Source organism: Euwallacea similis, chromosome 8 (assembly GCF_039881205.1).
Source record: "Euwallacea similis isolate ESF13 chromosome 8, ESF131.1, whole genome shotgun sequence".
In the NCBI taxonomy this organism is placed as follows: Eukaryota; Metazoa; Arthropoda; class Insecta; order Coleoptera; family Curculionidae; genus Euwallacea; species Euwallacea similis.
Window position 1 is genome coordinate 859610 of NC_089616.1, and position 14122 is coordinate 873731.

Consider the following 14122-nt stretch of genomic DNA (forward strand, 5'->3'; position numbering starts at 1 on the left):
TAGATGAAATTTTAAGCACAAGTTAAATATTTTTAGATTCCCAAATTGAGAAGCATTACCAATGAAAATTTCAGAAACTACAAGAAAATGCATGTACACTGAAAAAAAATATGTATATGAATATCTCCTGAAGATCATAAGCTACATTTCTCCAAATTCCGCAAAGCTGAGATCTAAGTAATTTTAACTACAGATGACTACTTTTAGTGGTTAAGTTCTAGAAAATTGAGAAAATGTAGAATGAAATTCTCAAAAAACAAAAGAAAAGGTGCACATTTTGTAGAAATTCAACGCTCTTTACAGTACTTTAGTAGAATCGCAATTGCCTATGAGTACAATATATTTATTTCAGAAGGACCTCCTTCCTCCGATGTACTACTTCTTTGTATCTTTTTTGCGGTATTAATTTGGAAAACAATTTTTACTAGCATATCGAGTAGTATTGTTATGGTTCATTTTTTAATTATCACTGGAAATAATATTGCCTGTCATACCTTAATCTCAATTTGAAGTATTAATTTTTATTACTATCAGGTCTAGCTCATTTTTGTTATCAAAGTATTTAGCAAAATTCGTTGATTATTGTTACTAGACTGTTGCTGTTTGTGGTAATCAACAACACATATAAAAACATAAAATTACAACATTATTACTTAGTTGATTTATGTGCAATTAAATACCACATTTTTTCAAATCCTGTATACGAGGTATGTTGAGAAAATAACGGAAAATTGTAACCATGAGTAAAACAAGGGTTTACGAGTGATATAAGCGTTTTCAAGAAGGCCGTGAAGACCTCGAAGATAACGAGCGCACTGAATGGCCCAGCACATCAAAAAGAGATGAAAACAAAGAAAAGGTGGAAGAAATGATTTTGAAAACTCGGCGAATTACAATCAGAGAGGTTGCTGAAGATGTTGGTATATCAGTAGGTTCATGCCATGAAATTGTTTCGCATGTTTTGGTTATGAAACATGTGACTGGAAAGTTTGTTCCAAAATTGTTGAATTTCGAATAAAAACAATGGCGAATAGAACCTGCTCATGAGTCATTAAATGTAATCGACAACGATCCAGAACTACTAAAATATATCATAACAAGTGACGAAATGTGAGTTTATGGTTATGACGTCGAGACTAAGACTCAATCATCCCAGGGAAGGCATTCTGGTTCGCTAATCCCAAAAAAAGCTTAACAAGTGCGATCGGATGCGAAAGTAATGCTCAGAGCATTCTTCGATTTTGATGGCATAGTACACCATGAGTCTTTGCCATAAGGTCAAACGATCAACAAAGAATATTACCTGCAGGTTCAACGTCGTTTACGTGATGCAAATCGAAAAAAAACACCAGGATTTGGGGCGAAAAAATTCATGGCTTTTACACCATGATAATGTACCCGCTCACACTTCATTGCTTGTTCGTGAATTTTTGTCCAAAAACAATACTGTAATTATACCACAAGCTCCATATTCGTCAGATATGGCTCCGTGCGACTCCTTTTTGTTCCCGAAAATAAAGAGAACTTTAAAAGGTCGTCGTTTTGCAAGCATTAGACGAGATTAAATGTGCGTCGCTGAAAGAGCTAAATAGTTTTCCAAAGTTGAGTTTCAGAAGTGTTTCGGGTATTGGTATTGGTAAAAGCGCTGGCATGAGTGTATCTTAACTAACTGAGACTATTTTGAAGGGAATAAAATTGACGTAGTCGAATAAATACAATTCTTTCCAAAAATTTAAAATACCCGTTTTTTCCTGAACATACTTCGTATGTGTTCATTTTAATCTTCCTTTAGCGCGCACTATGAAAGGCATAAATAAGCGATAATATCATCGATAATCCTCCAAGATAGTATTATCTCATTCGTTGAAACCGAGCTTTACTGAAAAATATCGTTCCGTTACTATTGATACTTTATGTATATCAAGAAAATCGGTTTATTATTTTATAATTAAGGCTTAGATTGATCAATCAGGATCTACAAGAACGCGATGCCTAATCTTCCCAATACTATCGAAAATAACAGCAATCCCACGTGGAAGGAAAAATATAAAAGGTTAGCTTACATTTTATTCAGTCCTTCTGGTGATCGTGGCAAAATGGTATCCAAAACAGTTACTTTTATTTGTATCGTCATTGCCATAGTGGTCACTGCAGGGGTAGTTGTGGGAATCATGTATTGGTTAATGGACTACAGTCATGAAGACAACGACCTACCTATCACAGGTAAGTTGTTCAGCTTATTGTATGTGAGTGAATAACCATGCCCTCAAATTGTTAAAATGGAACACGTAGGTTGAAGATACAAGTAAGACTGACTTTATTCAATGAAAGCAATATACAGACAACAACTAAAAATAAAAAAGGAAAGTTCTGGTCCTGGACTTTCTTTATAAAACTAGAGCTATACAATATGGCTCTTTGGGCTTAATTTAATCGTTGGAGTTAATTTTTCGAAATTCCAAAAAATGATTCAATTTTTAACACAAATCCCTTTAGGGACTTGAGAGTGTGACAGATTAATTTTATGTATCTGCTTAAATAAAAAAAGGTAATTAAACTATCGATCAAAATACATATATGCAATATTTGACGATTTTTAAAATGTTTTTTTTTTAATGTGCTGACATGTTTTAATGGGCCCAGTTATCTCTTACATCTCCCTACACAACGTTATTCCCCCAACCTGTTGATAAAAGTTTACTAGTATCTAAAAGTGATAGGAATTTGAAAATTTGGAGTTAACTTCGACGTGTACTATTTTTTAAAAATATTTTCAAGTTCCTGTCACTTCCAATTTAACCGAAAATAGCTGTCAACTTGCTTTTTTCAAATGGGACCCCCAGTATATTATTTTATTTTTCGATTCTACATAATATTTGGATCACATTTTCTGTATAATGTCCTATACAGGGTAATCGTTCCAATTTGAGGTGGTTTTGAGAATTTAGAAAAATAGAAATTTTTCCTTGAGAAAATTATTGCAATTCTCTATTCAGTCCTGCATAGAGCAAAAGTATGATCCTTGAATTGAATTATCATCAAATAGCCATGTGTGTATTTGGAAATCTTTACTTATACTCCTAGTATAAGAATTTACATATTATGAGACATTTTGCCTAGTCAGGCCCGATTTTCCATTTAATACAGTGATAAAAAAAGTGAAGTAAAAAAAATGAAACTTAAATCAATACAAAATTACTGCTGAATAAATGTGCATAAGTCAACACCGTCATTACCACGACATCTTAATCATTGAAATATTTTATTGCAGAATGCGTCTTTTATCCATTTGAGGCAAACCCGCATCCACTGTTTGTTCTCTCAGGAACCTCCTCCTTGCTTTTTCCCACATGGCCGGAAAAAGTTCTGAGAATTCCTGCAGGGCAAAACGTTGACTTCATTTGTCCAGGAAAGACAATTTTCATTAGAGAAACCGACTCAGAAAGCGAGATTTTAGTTGGGACATGCTCTTCAGACACAAAATTCCAGATTGGCAGTGATTTAGTTGAATGGGCTGATCTACGATGCAGCGACTACAATTGGAGAGATATTCGACATACTGGAAACACTTGCGCTACAGACGGAAAGGAACTTGAGAGCGGCTTCTCAGTCTCTGATGGCAGATTCATAAGGACTTTAACCATTTGCTTTAATCCTGCTATGCAGATTGCTTATTACACTTATATCAATCAGACATCTGCAATAAATCACAGGGTGCTTGATACTCCAAGGCCGAGATTTTTGCAAGGAAGTGCATTGTATACCATAGGATCTGTTACAAATCTGTATTATAGGAACAATCAGAGAGCCACCGTGAATCGATTGTTGAATCTGACAGATGATTCGCAGGTTTATATTGAAGACGATACTGAATTCTTTTTGGCCAGAGGTCACATGACAGCCAGAGGTGATGGATATTATGCTGCTCAACAGAATGCTACGTTCTTCATGTCGAATATTGCTCCTCAATGGCAGAAATTTAATGCATGGAATTGGAATCAAATTGAGATGGATGTTAGGGAGTATGCCTCAATAAATGGAGTAGACTTGCAGGTAAATTATATTTAATCATTTGGTCAATGACGCAACATTTTTATCTAGGTTTGGACAGGAGTGTATGGAGTGACAACCCTGCCCAACGCAATAACTGGAGAACCAACAGAGTTGTACTTGTTCGTAAACCAAACATCGAAAGCTCTACCAGTTCCAGAGATATTTTGGAAAGTAGCTTATAACCCCATATCTGAAAAAGGCGTGGCACTGATAGGAGTGAATAATCCATACAATGCGACTTTCAACAAATTGTGCTTTGATGTTTCTGATAAGTTGACCTGGCTGCATTGTGATAGGAATAATCAAGAGTTGGGATTCTGTTATGCTTGTACTATTACAAGCTTGAGATACGTAGTGTCTTATATACCATATGTTGCCGAAAGGGGATTATTGTTGTAACAAAAGACATATTTGGTGTAATATTATTATGCTATGTTTGAAAATAGCTTTGAGCCAGATGAAATTATAATTATCTAGATAAAACCGGAATTTCAATTAAAATACCCTATTTTCTGCTTTAAAGCTTATTGAGTATTTAAATAATTTATAAAGGGTGTCAATTTGAAAACTTCCTACCTTTATTATCTTGAAACGGGATAAAATTTTTTTAAATCATCAGAATACTTCTATTTTGTTATCAAGGAGGAAAAATTGTTATGCAGAATTTACTGCGCCTCTTTCAACCCTCTATCCCGTAGAGCCACCGTCTCAAATATTGTAAATGGCAAAGGGGGTTAAATGATACATCATTGTAAAGGGATTTTCATTCTCTACATTTGGGTACTTATTATAATACTATAATGTTATTGACTTATCTGTAATAGTGGTCGATGTTAATAGGTATTAAAATTAATTAGTTTATTGCGATAATTTATGTACAGTGAAATCTCCCATAAGCGGACACCGGTGGTCGTCTTCTATTTGTCCGCTTATAGGAGGTGTCCGCTTATTAGAAAATGTGAAAATATAGATGGGTTTTTTAAAACTTATTTATTAAATAAATATTTTATTCAATTAAGAGAGTAAAATAAGAATAATCTTAACTAATCAGCCACAAAAAAAGAAATATTTTAAAATGAGAAATTAACAAGTACGTATATGTATGTACATGTATGTACTACATATATACATACATATTTAGGTAACTAAAGTTTAGAAGTAAAATACTCAGTAATTGAAGTTTGACGGGTCTTTTTCTTCATAAAATCCTCTTCAAAATGTATCTCTAACTTACTTAACATTTCGAATCCTCTCAAATCACTGTTCTTCAAAGAAAACTCTTTTAATTTATTTACATTATTAAACGCGTCACTGTAAGAATGTATTTTACTATCGCTCATATTATTGTTGTATATCATCGTATCCGATTCATCTTCAGAGTCTATCTCTTCCGTGTTTTCATTAGAAATTGAAACTTCCATTTCTTGATCTTCAACTTGAACAGCGTTATCAACATTAATAAAAGCATCTGTATCAGTTTGTTCATGTCCAGCATGTCTCATCATTTTGCACACCTCCGCAAGTTTTGATAACGGGACTTCGTCATCTGGGTCCCAACCCTCACCTGATATTGGTGTAACTTCATATCTAAACCCAGCTTTAGTAAAGCAATTCTTTATGGTCGTAGAAGATACTTGTTTCCAAGCTGAATGAATGAAAAACACCGCCTCCAGTACATTTATACATTTGGCTAACTCATTAGCGTTGTTAACACTGTCCATTTTTATTAAAATGTGTCTTAATATAATTGAGCGGTAACATATTTTAAAATTCTTTATTATTCCCTGATCCAATGGTTGACACAAAGCTGTCGTATTTGGTGGTAAGAAAATTATTTTGATATTCTGCAGATTGAGGTCTCTTGGGTGAGAAGCGGCATTGTCCATAAATAATAAAATCTTCCGTTTTTCCCTGGCCATTTTGTGATCAAACACTTGTAGCCATTCTGTCATGATATTACTTGTCATCCAAGATTTGTTATTTGAATACCACGTGACAGGTAAAGTACGTAGGTCCAACTTCTTGAAACGAGGCCTTGCTGATTTTCCGATAACTAAAAGCTTTTCCTTCTCACCTGCCATATTTGTACAGTGTAAAATAGTGAGGCGTTCTTTGGCCATTTTTCCACCCGCACATTTTTCACCTTTTAAAGCGAATGTTTTTTCGGGTAAGGCACGAAAGAAAAGGCCAGTCTCGTCAGCATTATAGATATTTCTTGGCTCGTAGTGTTTCAGTAACACCGAAATATTGTTCTTGAAAATGGCGACGTGCTCCGTATTGACAGTAGCAGCCTCTCCTGAAATTGAACGAAACGTAATGTTGTGTCGAATCCGAAATTTTTCAAGCCATCCAGAAGAAGCGCGAAAATCCTGGTACCCCATTTTTTCTGCAAGTTCTTTCGCCTTTGATCGAATTATAGGCCCTGATATAGGAAAATTTTTATTCCGGGCTTTAACAAACCATTCATAAGTTAGTTTGTCGATGTTAAATCCCTTAGTTTTGAAGAATGATCTCTTCTGCTCCGAGTTAAATGATGTAACACAACTGTTTAATAGTTGTTCTCTCTTCTTAATTATTTCACTTGCCTGGGTTTTTCCTATATTAAATCGGGCCGCTAAGTTACGTACACTAAGTTTTTCTCTATCGTAAACTTCCACTACTTGCAGCTTTTCTTTTAAAGTTAACAGACGTTTTGTTGGAGCCATTATTAACATATAAACACTAAAAACACACAAGGAGAAATACTACTACTACTACGACTACTCCGAACGTTGCGTTAAATACAAATGTAGTAGACAAAAATAGTGGCATGGTTATACATACATAATATGCCTTTCGGGAGTCCGGTAATTCCCCTACGAAAGACGTGCGGCCAGGCAAAACGTTGCCATTCGTTAAATATATTAAAAGGAACGGCAACGTTCATTCGAAAATTATTTCCTGGTCGCGGGCTAAATAAATGTCCGTTTATGAGAGAAAAAATGTAAAAATGGAGTTAGATTCAATGTCCGTGTCCGTTTAATAGACAGTCCGCTTAATAGAGAAATATTTATTAGAATATCTTATGGGAAAGAGTTGGTCCCCAGAAAACTGTCCGGTTATTAGAGAGGTCCGCTTATCGGAGGTGTCCGTCAAGGGAGATTTTACTGTATTATTGTGAGTAATTTTAAAAATAGTATACATAATTTAACAAATAACTGAAATTATTTTTATTTATTTAAGAAGAAGGGGTCCAAAAAACATCGAACGTTTTTAATGCTAAAAATTCCAATTTGAATGTGAGTCGCAGATACATTTTGAACTTAACACGCAGTTGAGATCTGAATCACAAAAAAATTAATATTAATTTCTGCAAAAAGTTTTGAAAATCTTCCAAACAATTTCAGTTTTAAATTAATTTCGACTTGAAGCAGAGGCGTACATAGTTGAAACCTGAAACACAAAAAAAATCAATATTCATTCTTGAAAAAAAAAAATGTTTTAGTCTTCGAAATAAATTAATAGTTTCATATTAATTTCGACTCGTAGAGGCGTAAGTAGTTAAGACCTGAAACATAAAAAAATTTTAAAATCTTTGAAACAGCTCAAGTTGTGATATCATTCTTCAGCCACGCCCAAAGATGGTCCTAAGTACTTTTCAAAAAAGCCAAAATTGCAAATGATTTCAACTTTTAACTAAAATTCTTATTACGTCTTTCTCATTGACCTCACAAAACTTAATTGTAAACCACAAGAAACAACAATCAAAAGTGACTCCCGAGCACCAAAAACGTTAACCAGACTCACGTCAGCAATATCCATTTTCACTCTCTAAGTCATGGATATATCAACGGCGTACCTCACGAGTCTTTAGAACAAAATAAAACCCGATTACTCAGATTATTAGTGGAACGCACATTACAAACATCTTGTTCGGCACAGCGCTAACATTCGAGTGAATCATCTACAAAGTGATATCGGTACTATCTGCCTTTTGTCAAGGTACAGCTGATCATCCTTGAAAAGGATACGCTAAAGTTCCAAACTCAAGGCAGTACCTTCATTATGCAAACATACCCCGACGGAATAAAAAATACATGACTTGTCGCAAAGAGAACTTCAGAAGAAAAAGAAGTTAGAGGTTTCTCGAGAATAATACTAATTTAGAATTTCATACTAACTCGATGTTTGTTTATTTCGTATTTCGAATATCTTATTTGCCTTGCTACTACGTAGCTGAATCATCTAAGAATCGACATCTTTTGCAAAGGAATTATGTTGTCAAATTCCTTGTATATGGGTTAAATAAGTTCATCTAAAATGAATCCATACAATAAGAATTCCTCACTCCAATATGGAACTTTACACCTTGCTTAAGTTGCAGTTTGTTGAATATAAAATAGGGAGCGCATCCCGATAAAGTATCTTTTGCTCTCGTAAATTAATCGTAGCAATTAGAATATTTGGTCTTGTAATCTTTATTTTAATAAAAGTTTTTTTTTTATAAAGTTACTTAATTCCAAAACTTAGCTAAGGTACTAGTCACAAGACGAATGATAACAACGATACAATGACCTTTAAACCACATTCAAATACCTTTACACCCTTTTTTGGGAGCGTACAGTTCTTCGGTCTGACCTTGGACACGATACGCGAAACGAAATAACATATAACTTGTTTATGTTTTAGCCAAAATATATAAACAATGACAAAAACCACTTGGAGCGAGGTTAAATTAAACACAGATCACTTACCGCAAATAAACCTTTTGCAATTATGGTCCATTTAGATAGATATCCTGAATCTAGTATAATATATGCCGGAGTAACTTGTGAAGTATTCTCCATTCTTTTTTGTATTTGGTATATCGCTTTTTTTGTTAACAGAGAAAAGAAAGATAGAAGAGACAGACAAACCAGTTCACTATTCCACTACCGCTCTTCTTCCCATCAATCTATTAACTGCCAGTTCTTTGTCCCTGTTGTCTTAACTTTCCCAGTTCTGGTGAGTCCTTCAGAACCGTGGGAAAAGTATCTGCTAGTCCCTATTACGAAGGAACCAATAGTTTAGTGTCACCCAAATAATTAGCACATATGGCCACTTAAGCGCGTCGTGGCAATAGTGACCTCGTTCGACAGTGCTTTGTCTTCAGATTAATCAGATTAGGCCCTGTCAGCCTGCCCTTCATCTTATTGTCTATCCTAATACTATTTTTACAAATCTTAAAGACTAATAAATCTCCGACATATATTCCCTCTGAAGTAATGCCGAAAGGCGGTTCCGGGAGGGTTTCAGGGTGAAGAGAGGAAAAGGATTTTAGTGGGTGGTCAGCTATTGCCTCAAACACTGAAGTCCCACATTACCAGGCCGATCAACAATTTAACAGCAACGGTCTGGTGTGCGTAAATGCATTTCTCCAATCTCTATTAAAAAAAAGTATAATAAATATATTCTAGTACTTCCAACGTCACTCGAGCAATACGAGGTTGATTAAGACTTCGTTTCGAAATATAGGGTGTTCAAATTTTAAGATGGTTTACAATTCTTTTTTCCTGCTCCTATAGTTTATGAGATATTTACATGGTTCAAATTTGGGGTGAATGCTACTCTTAAATATACTGGCGATATACCATGTCAGTCGGAGGTGAAAGTCTATAGATTGATGGTTGGTTTGAGGTATTACCCTATATAGGAAGATATAAATAGGGACTTATCACCCTGTAGATTTTGAGTTTCACTTGAGATGCTACATAATGAATATCTTTAAGAGTAGAAATTACCTCAAAAGTCTAAATATCTTAGAAATATTTCAGATTTTAATATCTTGCATTCCGGTAACCAACCACTTAGGTATTTATGTTTATATAACATTTCTTGTTAAAAGTAAACCATGTAATCATTGTAGAACACCTTGTATATAATTTAATAATCACTTCACTGTAAATCAATCCTCCCGTGAAGAGTATGTATGATATATGTATTGATCATAACCCTTTATCGACATTCTAAGTTATTAAATTTATAAAGTATGATGTTATTATAAGCTATTAAAGGTAAAAACTGCTTCATTAAAAACACCACAACAAAACAATCTCCTTTCGAAGAATTGCTGCAAAATGCTGTACAACATACCGTTACACGAGGTCGGTATACAATAAGGAATATTACCCAACAGCTATTATATTTTGTGAATCCATGAAGACTTCGCACAACAACCAGAGAATCAGGTCGTTGGTCTTCATTTTTAACAACTTTGAATATTTCTAAGCATGCAAAATCTAACTTTCCTTCTTTTTTGGTACCATATAGCCCTTGGCGCAATAATGATAAAGAATGGTAAGTTCAAATTTATTCATTTATTTCATCCGTTAAACACTACAACAAACGAAATTTCAGAATGTGTGATCGACCCATTCGAAGTAGACCCCCACCCCTTGATAGTTTTATCGGGTAGTAGTGACTGGAGTTATCCAGAACCGGGTGAAAATGTCTTGAGATTCGACTTAGGTACCTCTATCGACTTTTTATGCCCTGGTCGTAATGTTCTGATCAACAACAAGTCCACCAGAAGCCCAATTTTGATGGCCCTTTGTATTTCTGAAGCAACCTTCCAGACCAGTGATGGAGATTTGGTGAGATGGAAGTCGCTCAGATGCAGTGGCCACCCCTGGAGGGATATCAGAGACAATGGGCGTACTTGCGCAAGTGACGGTATAGAATTAGAGGTCGGGTTCTTTCTAGGAGATGGAAGGTTCTTGAATTTCCTCATGATCTGCTTCAATGTGGAGCTGCAGATTGCTTACTATACTTTTATAACCCAGACTGCTGCCATCAATCAAAGAATACAGGGAACTCCTAGACCTAGCTGGCTTCAAGGCTCTGAAATCTACTCTATGGAGAAAATTAAGAATATTTACTCGAGAGATCAGCAGAAAAGGACTATAAATAAGCAAATAGGACTTTCATCTTCCTCAAATAAATTCATAAAAAAATCTGGTAATTACTTCTTGGCGAGGGGACATTTGACGGCAAGATCTGATGGGTTCTACGCAGCACAACAAAACGCGACTTTTTATATGCAAAACATTGCTCCCCAATGGCACACCTTCAACGGGGGCAATTGGAATCAAGTTGAAGTAAACTTAAGGGATTATATAGAGCTAACAGGTGAAAACCTCTGGGTTTGGACGGGTGTGCATGGAGTTACCACACTACCTCATCAACTAACTGGGGAAGACACTGAGTTGTACCTGTTCATCGATTCCAACACCAAGGCTGTTCCAGTTCCTGAGATTTTCTACAAAGTCGCCTTCAACCCTCTAACACGCGCAGGGGTTGTTTTGATAGGTGTTAATAATCCCTATATTGAAGAATTCATGCCATTGTGTGAAGATGTTTCTGAATATTTGCCATGGTTTACTTGCAAAAGCAGTCTGGTAGGTGGGTATTGCTATGCTTGTACTATAGACAGTTTCCGGGAGGTTGTCGATGTTTTGCCTAGATTGTCTGTTAAAGCATTGTTAGTTTAATGCAAAACAAATACATTTATATAAACATATTGAGAGTTTTATTGCTATTCTTGACGTCAGGTTTTGGTACGACTTAGAGGACCCGTTTTCTTCTTAACTCTTCAGAGTCTTATCACCTAAGCTAAAGTATTAATAAGTTGATTAGAAGCCTAATTATTGATTTTAAGATTAACACAGTTATTTATCTAACAAATGTGGAAAGTGATACTTTACCGCTCGCTGGTTGCAGTTTTATTTGTGATCTCTGGTTTAATAAATTTAGGGATTTGAACGTCTGCCAAAAAAAATAAGTCATTTATTTAGGAGAACAGGAGGAATTCAAGATATAGGGGGAGTAAATCTTATTATCAAAACAACTGAAAGAAAAATAAGTTGACGTTAATATCTCAGAACTGAAACGCAAATTTTTGGTTTTTAGAAGGTACCTCAAAAACGAAAAAACACATTTTTCAAAATAGCATTGAATTGGCCAATAAACTTCAGCTTTTTCCTGATTTTCTTAATTCTTATAGTTTTCAAGATATCCGTATGTATAGGCTAATTTAGCCGACGCTGTGCATATCATCAGATTTTATTGTGACTTTAAAAGAAAAAAGCATGAAGACGCGCTTATTGGAGTAAGGCCGGAAATATGGGAAGGGCAAGAAAACCCATGGACGTTATACATTAAGGGACATGTGAAAAAGGAGACAGGAACAAGGATAATCACTTCCTCAACTGTCCAGCCGAAGACTTTCTAGTGAAGTAGGGGCCTTTAAGTTTCCTTTCATTTGGATTTAAGACCCCTCAACCTATACATTATTCGACCATAATTAATAAAATAAAATGTTTACTCAACAGAACTTTATTTGTAACTAATTTGAAACTTCATGTTCTTTTTTTTACATGAAGGCCGCGTTATTTCTGTATCGATGTCTATCGGTACAGATTAACTCTAAAATGACCAAATTTGAACTAGCTTTTATAATTACCTTTCCCGTTAAATTAGCAGTCCACTGATATCCAACTCAGGGAAATTTGGCACAATTCTTCTAAAATCTGTAACGGTACAAGCCCATGATATTCCCCTAGCCTGGTCATCCTTCCTCCATTTCAACCATGACAACAAATCCGATTTATCATCGCAGAACTTATCGATATCGCTTGCATCTTTATAAGGGTTATTCACCCCAATTAAGACAACCCCATTTCTAGATACAGGATTGTATGCAACCTTCCAGTACAAGTCTGGAACTGGCAGAGCTTTGTCACCTCCATTTACATAGAGATAAAGCTCAGTATCCTCTCCAGTAATTGCATGAGGTAGGGTGGTTACTCCCCATCCACCGGTCCAAACTTGAAGATGCACGTTGTTAGTTGAAGCATAATCTTGCAAATCAGTTTCAGTCTGGTCCCAGTTGAAGCCGTTGAATGTTTGCCATTGGGGTAGGACATTGGCAAAGTGGAAGGTGCTGTTCTGCTGAGCAGCATAAAAGAAGTCACTTCTAGCTGTTAAATGGCCCCTGGACAGGAAATAGTTGTTATTGTTTTGAATGTAAGTGTAATCATTGGAGGGTAGCCCCAAAAGTCCGTTAATGGTAACTCTTTGTGTGGAGGTAGTATAGAGGTTGTTAACATTGCTTAAGGTGAAGATATCAGTGCCTTGAGTGAAACTAGGACGTGATACACCTACAAATCCATAGCTTTATCTTAATAGATTAATTTTTTTCTCCGGTACCTGTAACCTGTTGGCGTATCGCTGGAATCAAGTCATAGTAACTGTAGATGGCAGTCTCAGTGTCCTTATCAAAGCACACCAGCATAGTCCTAGCGAACCTCGTAGAGCTAATTTCAAACCCAAGTTCAACTTCAGATCTTCCAACCTCACAGCCATTTCCGGTGAACCTTCCACTTGAAACTGGGTTGGTAGAACATTGAACTTGCCACCACAAATACTTAGCATTGTTAATAGTGAATCTAGCTCCAGTGACACAGGATGCTGTAGCGACATCAAGGGTAGTAGTAGCTCCGTCCAGAACAAGCCGACCTCCCGGACAAGCGAAATCTACGGTTTCCCCCTCAGAGAACTTCAAGGTGCTTTCTCCAGATGCTGTTGGGTACACGAATTCCTCCCCTCTTATTATCAAAGGAGTTGGTGAGCCTCCTGAGAAGGGGTCAATCTCACACGCCACAGCTTCAATTAAAGGGGATTCAATGACTTCAAATTGGATGTAAAATGGTACTTACCCGCTTTCACTGCATTAGCATTGGTATACTGAGGTATAACCTTTGCAAAAACAGTGGGGCTCAGGAGGAGGACCAGAACTAAGGGTACCATTATAGTGAATCTCTTCTATTACTCACAACTCTATTCGATTGAAATCTCTTATTTATACTTACTTTGTAATGCAAGTAATCTGGATTTGTTTCGTAAACTTCACTAAGCTGAGGCAAACTGTTAAGCTACTGGATTTTAGAGATAAGGAGATTGTAAATTTTCTATCACTGGTATCTAAGAAAAGTGTTTATACATTTCTAAATGTAGTTACATAGTTTGTATTATAGAAAATTGGAATTTCTAT

General features: G+C 35.7%; 2 protein-coding genes across 3 annotated transcripts in view; one reads left to right on the top strand and one right to left on the bottom strand.

The window, feature by feature from the left end:
• Window positions 1-13922, bottom strand: part of LOC136410613 (uncharacterized) — a 48757-nt gene extending 34835 nt beyond the window's left edge. The window contains exons 1-3 of one of the 2 annotated variants that reach the window (XR_010752263.1): window positions 13788-13922; window positions 13279-13734; window positions 12487-13229 (exon numbers count right to left, since the gene is read on the bottom strand). Coding sequence is in view for 1 of the 2 variants with exons in the window: in XM_066392869.1 (XP_066248966.1) it covers window positions 12541-13229; window positions 13279-13734; window positions 13788-13878 (1236 nt within the window). In the remaining variant the exon portion in view is untranslated. Of the gene's footprint in view, window positions 1-12419; window positions 13230-13278; window positions 13735-13787 lie in introns of those variants that run through there. The other variant, XM_066392869.1, reaches the window with a different exon arrangement.
• Window positions 1917-11568, top strand: LOC136410510 (uncharacterized). The gene is made up of 5 exons (XM_066392701.1): window positions 1917-2223; window positions 3272-4053; window positions 4102-4448; window positions 10301-10368; window positions 10429-11568. The coding sequence occupies exons 1-5, from the start codon at window positions 1989-1991 to the stop codon at window positions 11559-11561; spliced, it is 2565 nt and encodes an 854-aa protein (XP_066248798.1). The 5' UTR covers window positions 1917-1988; the 3' UTR covers window positions 11562-11568.
• Window positions 13923-14122: the final 200 nt, after the last annotated feature.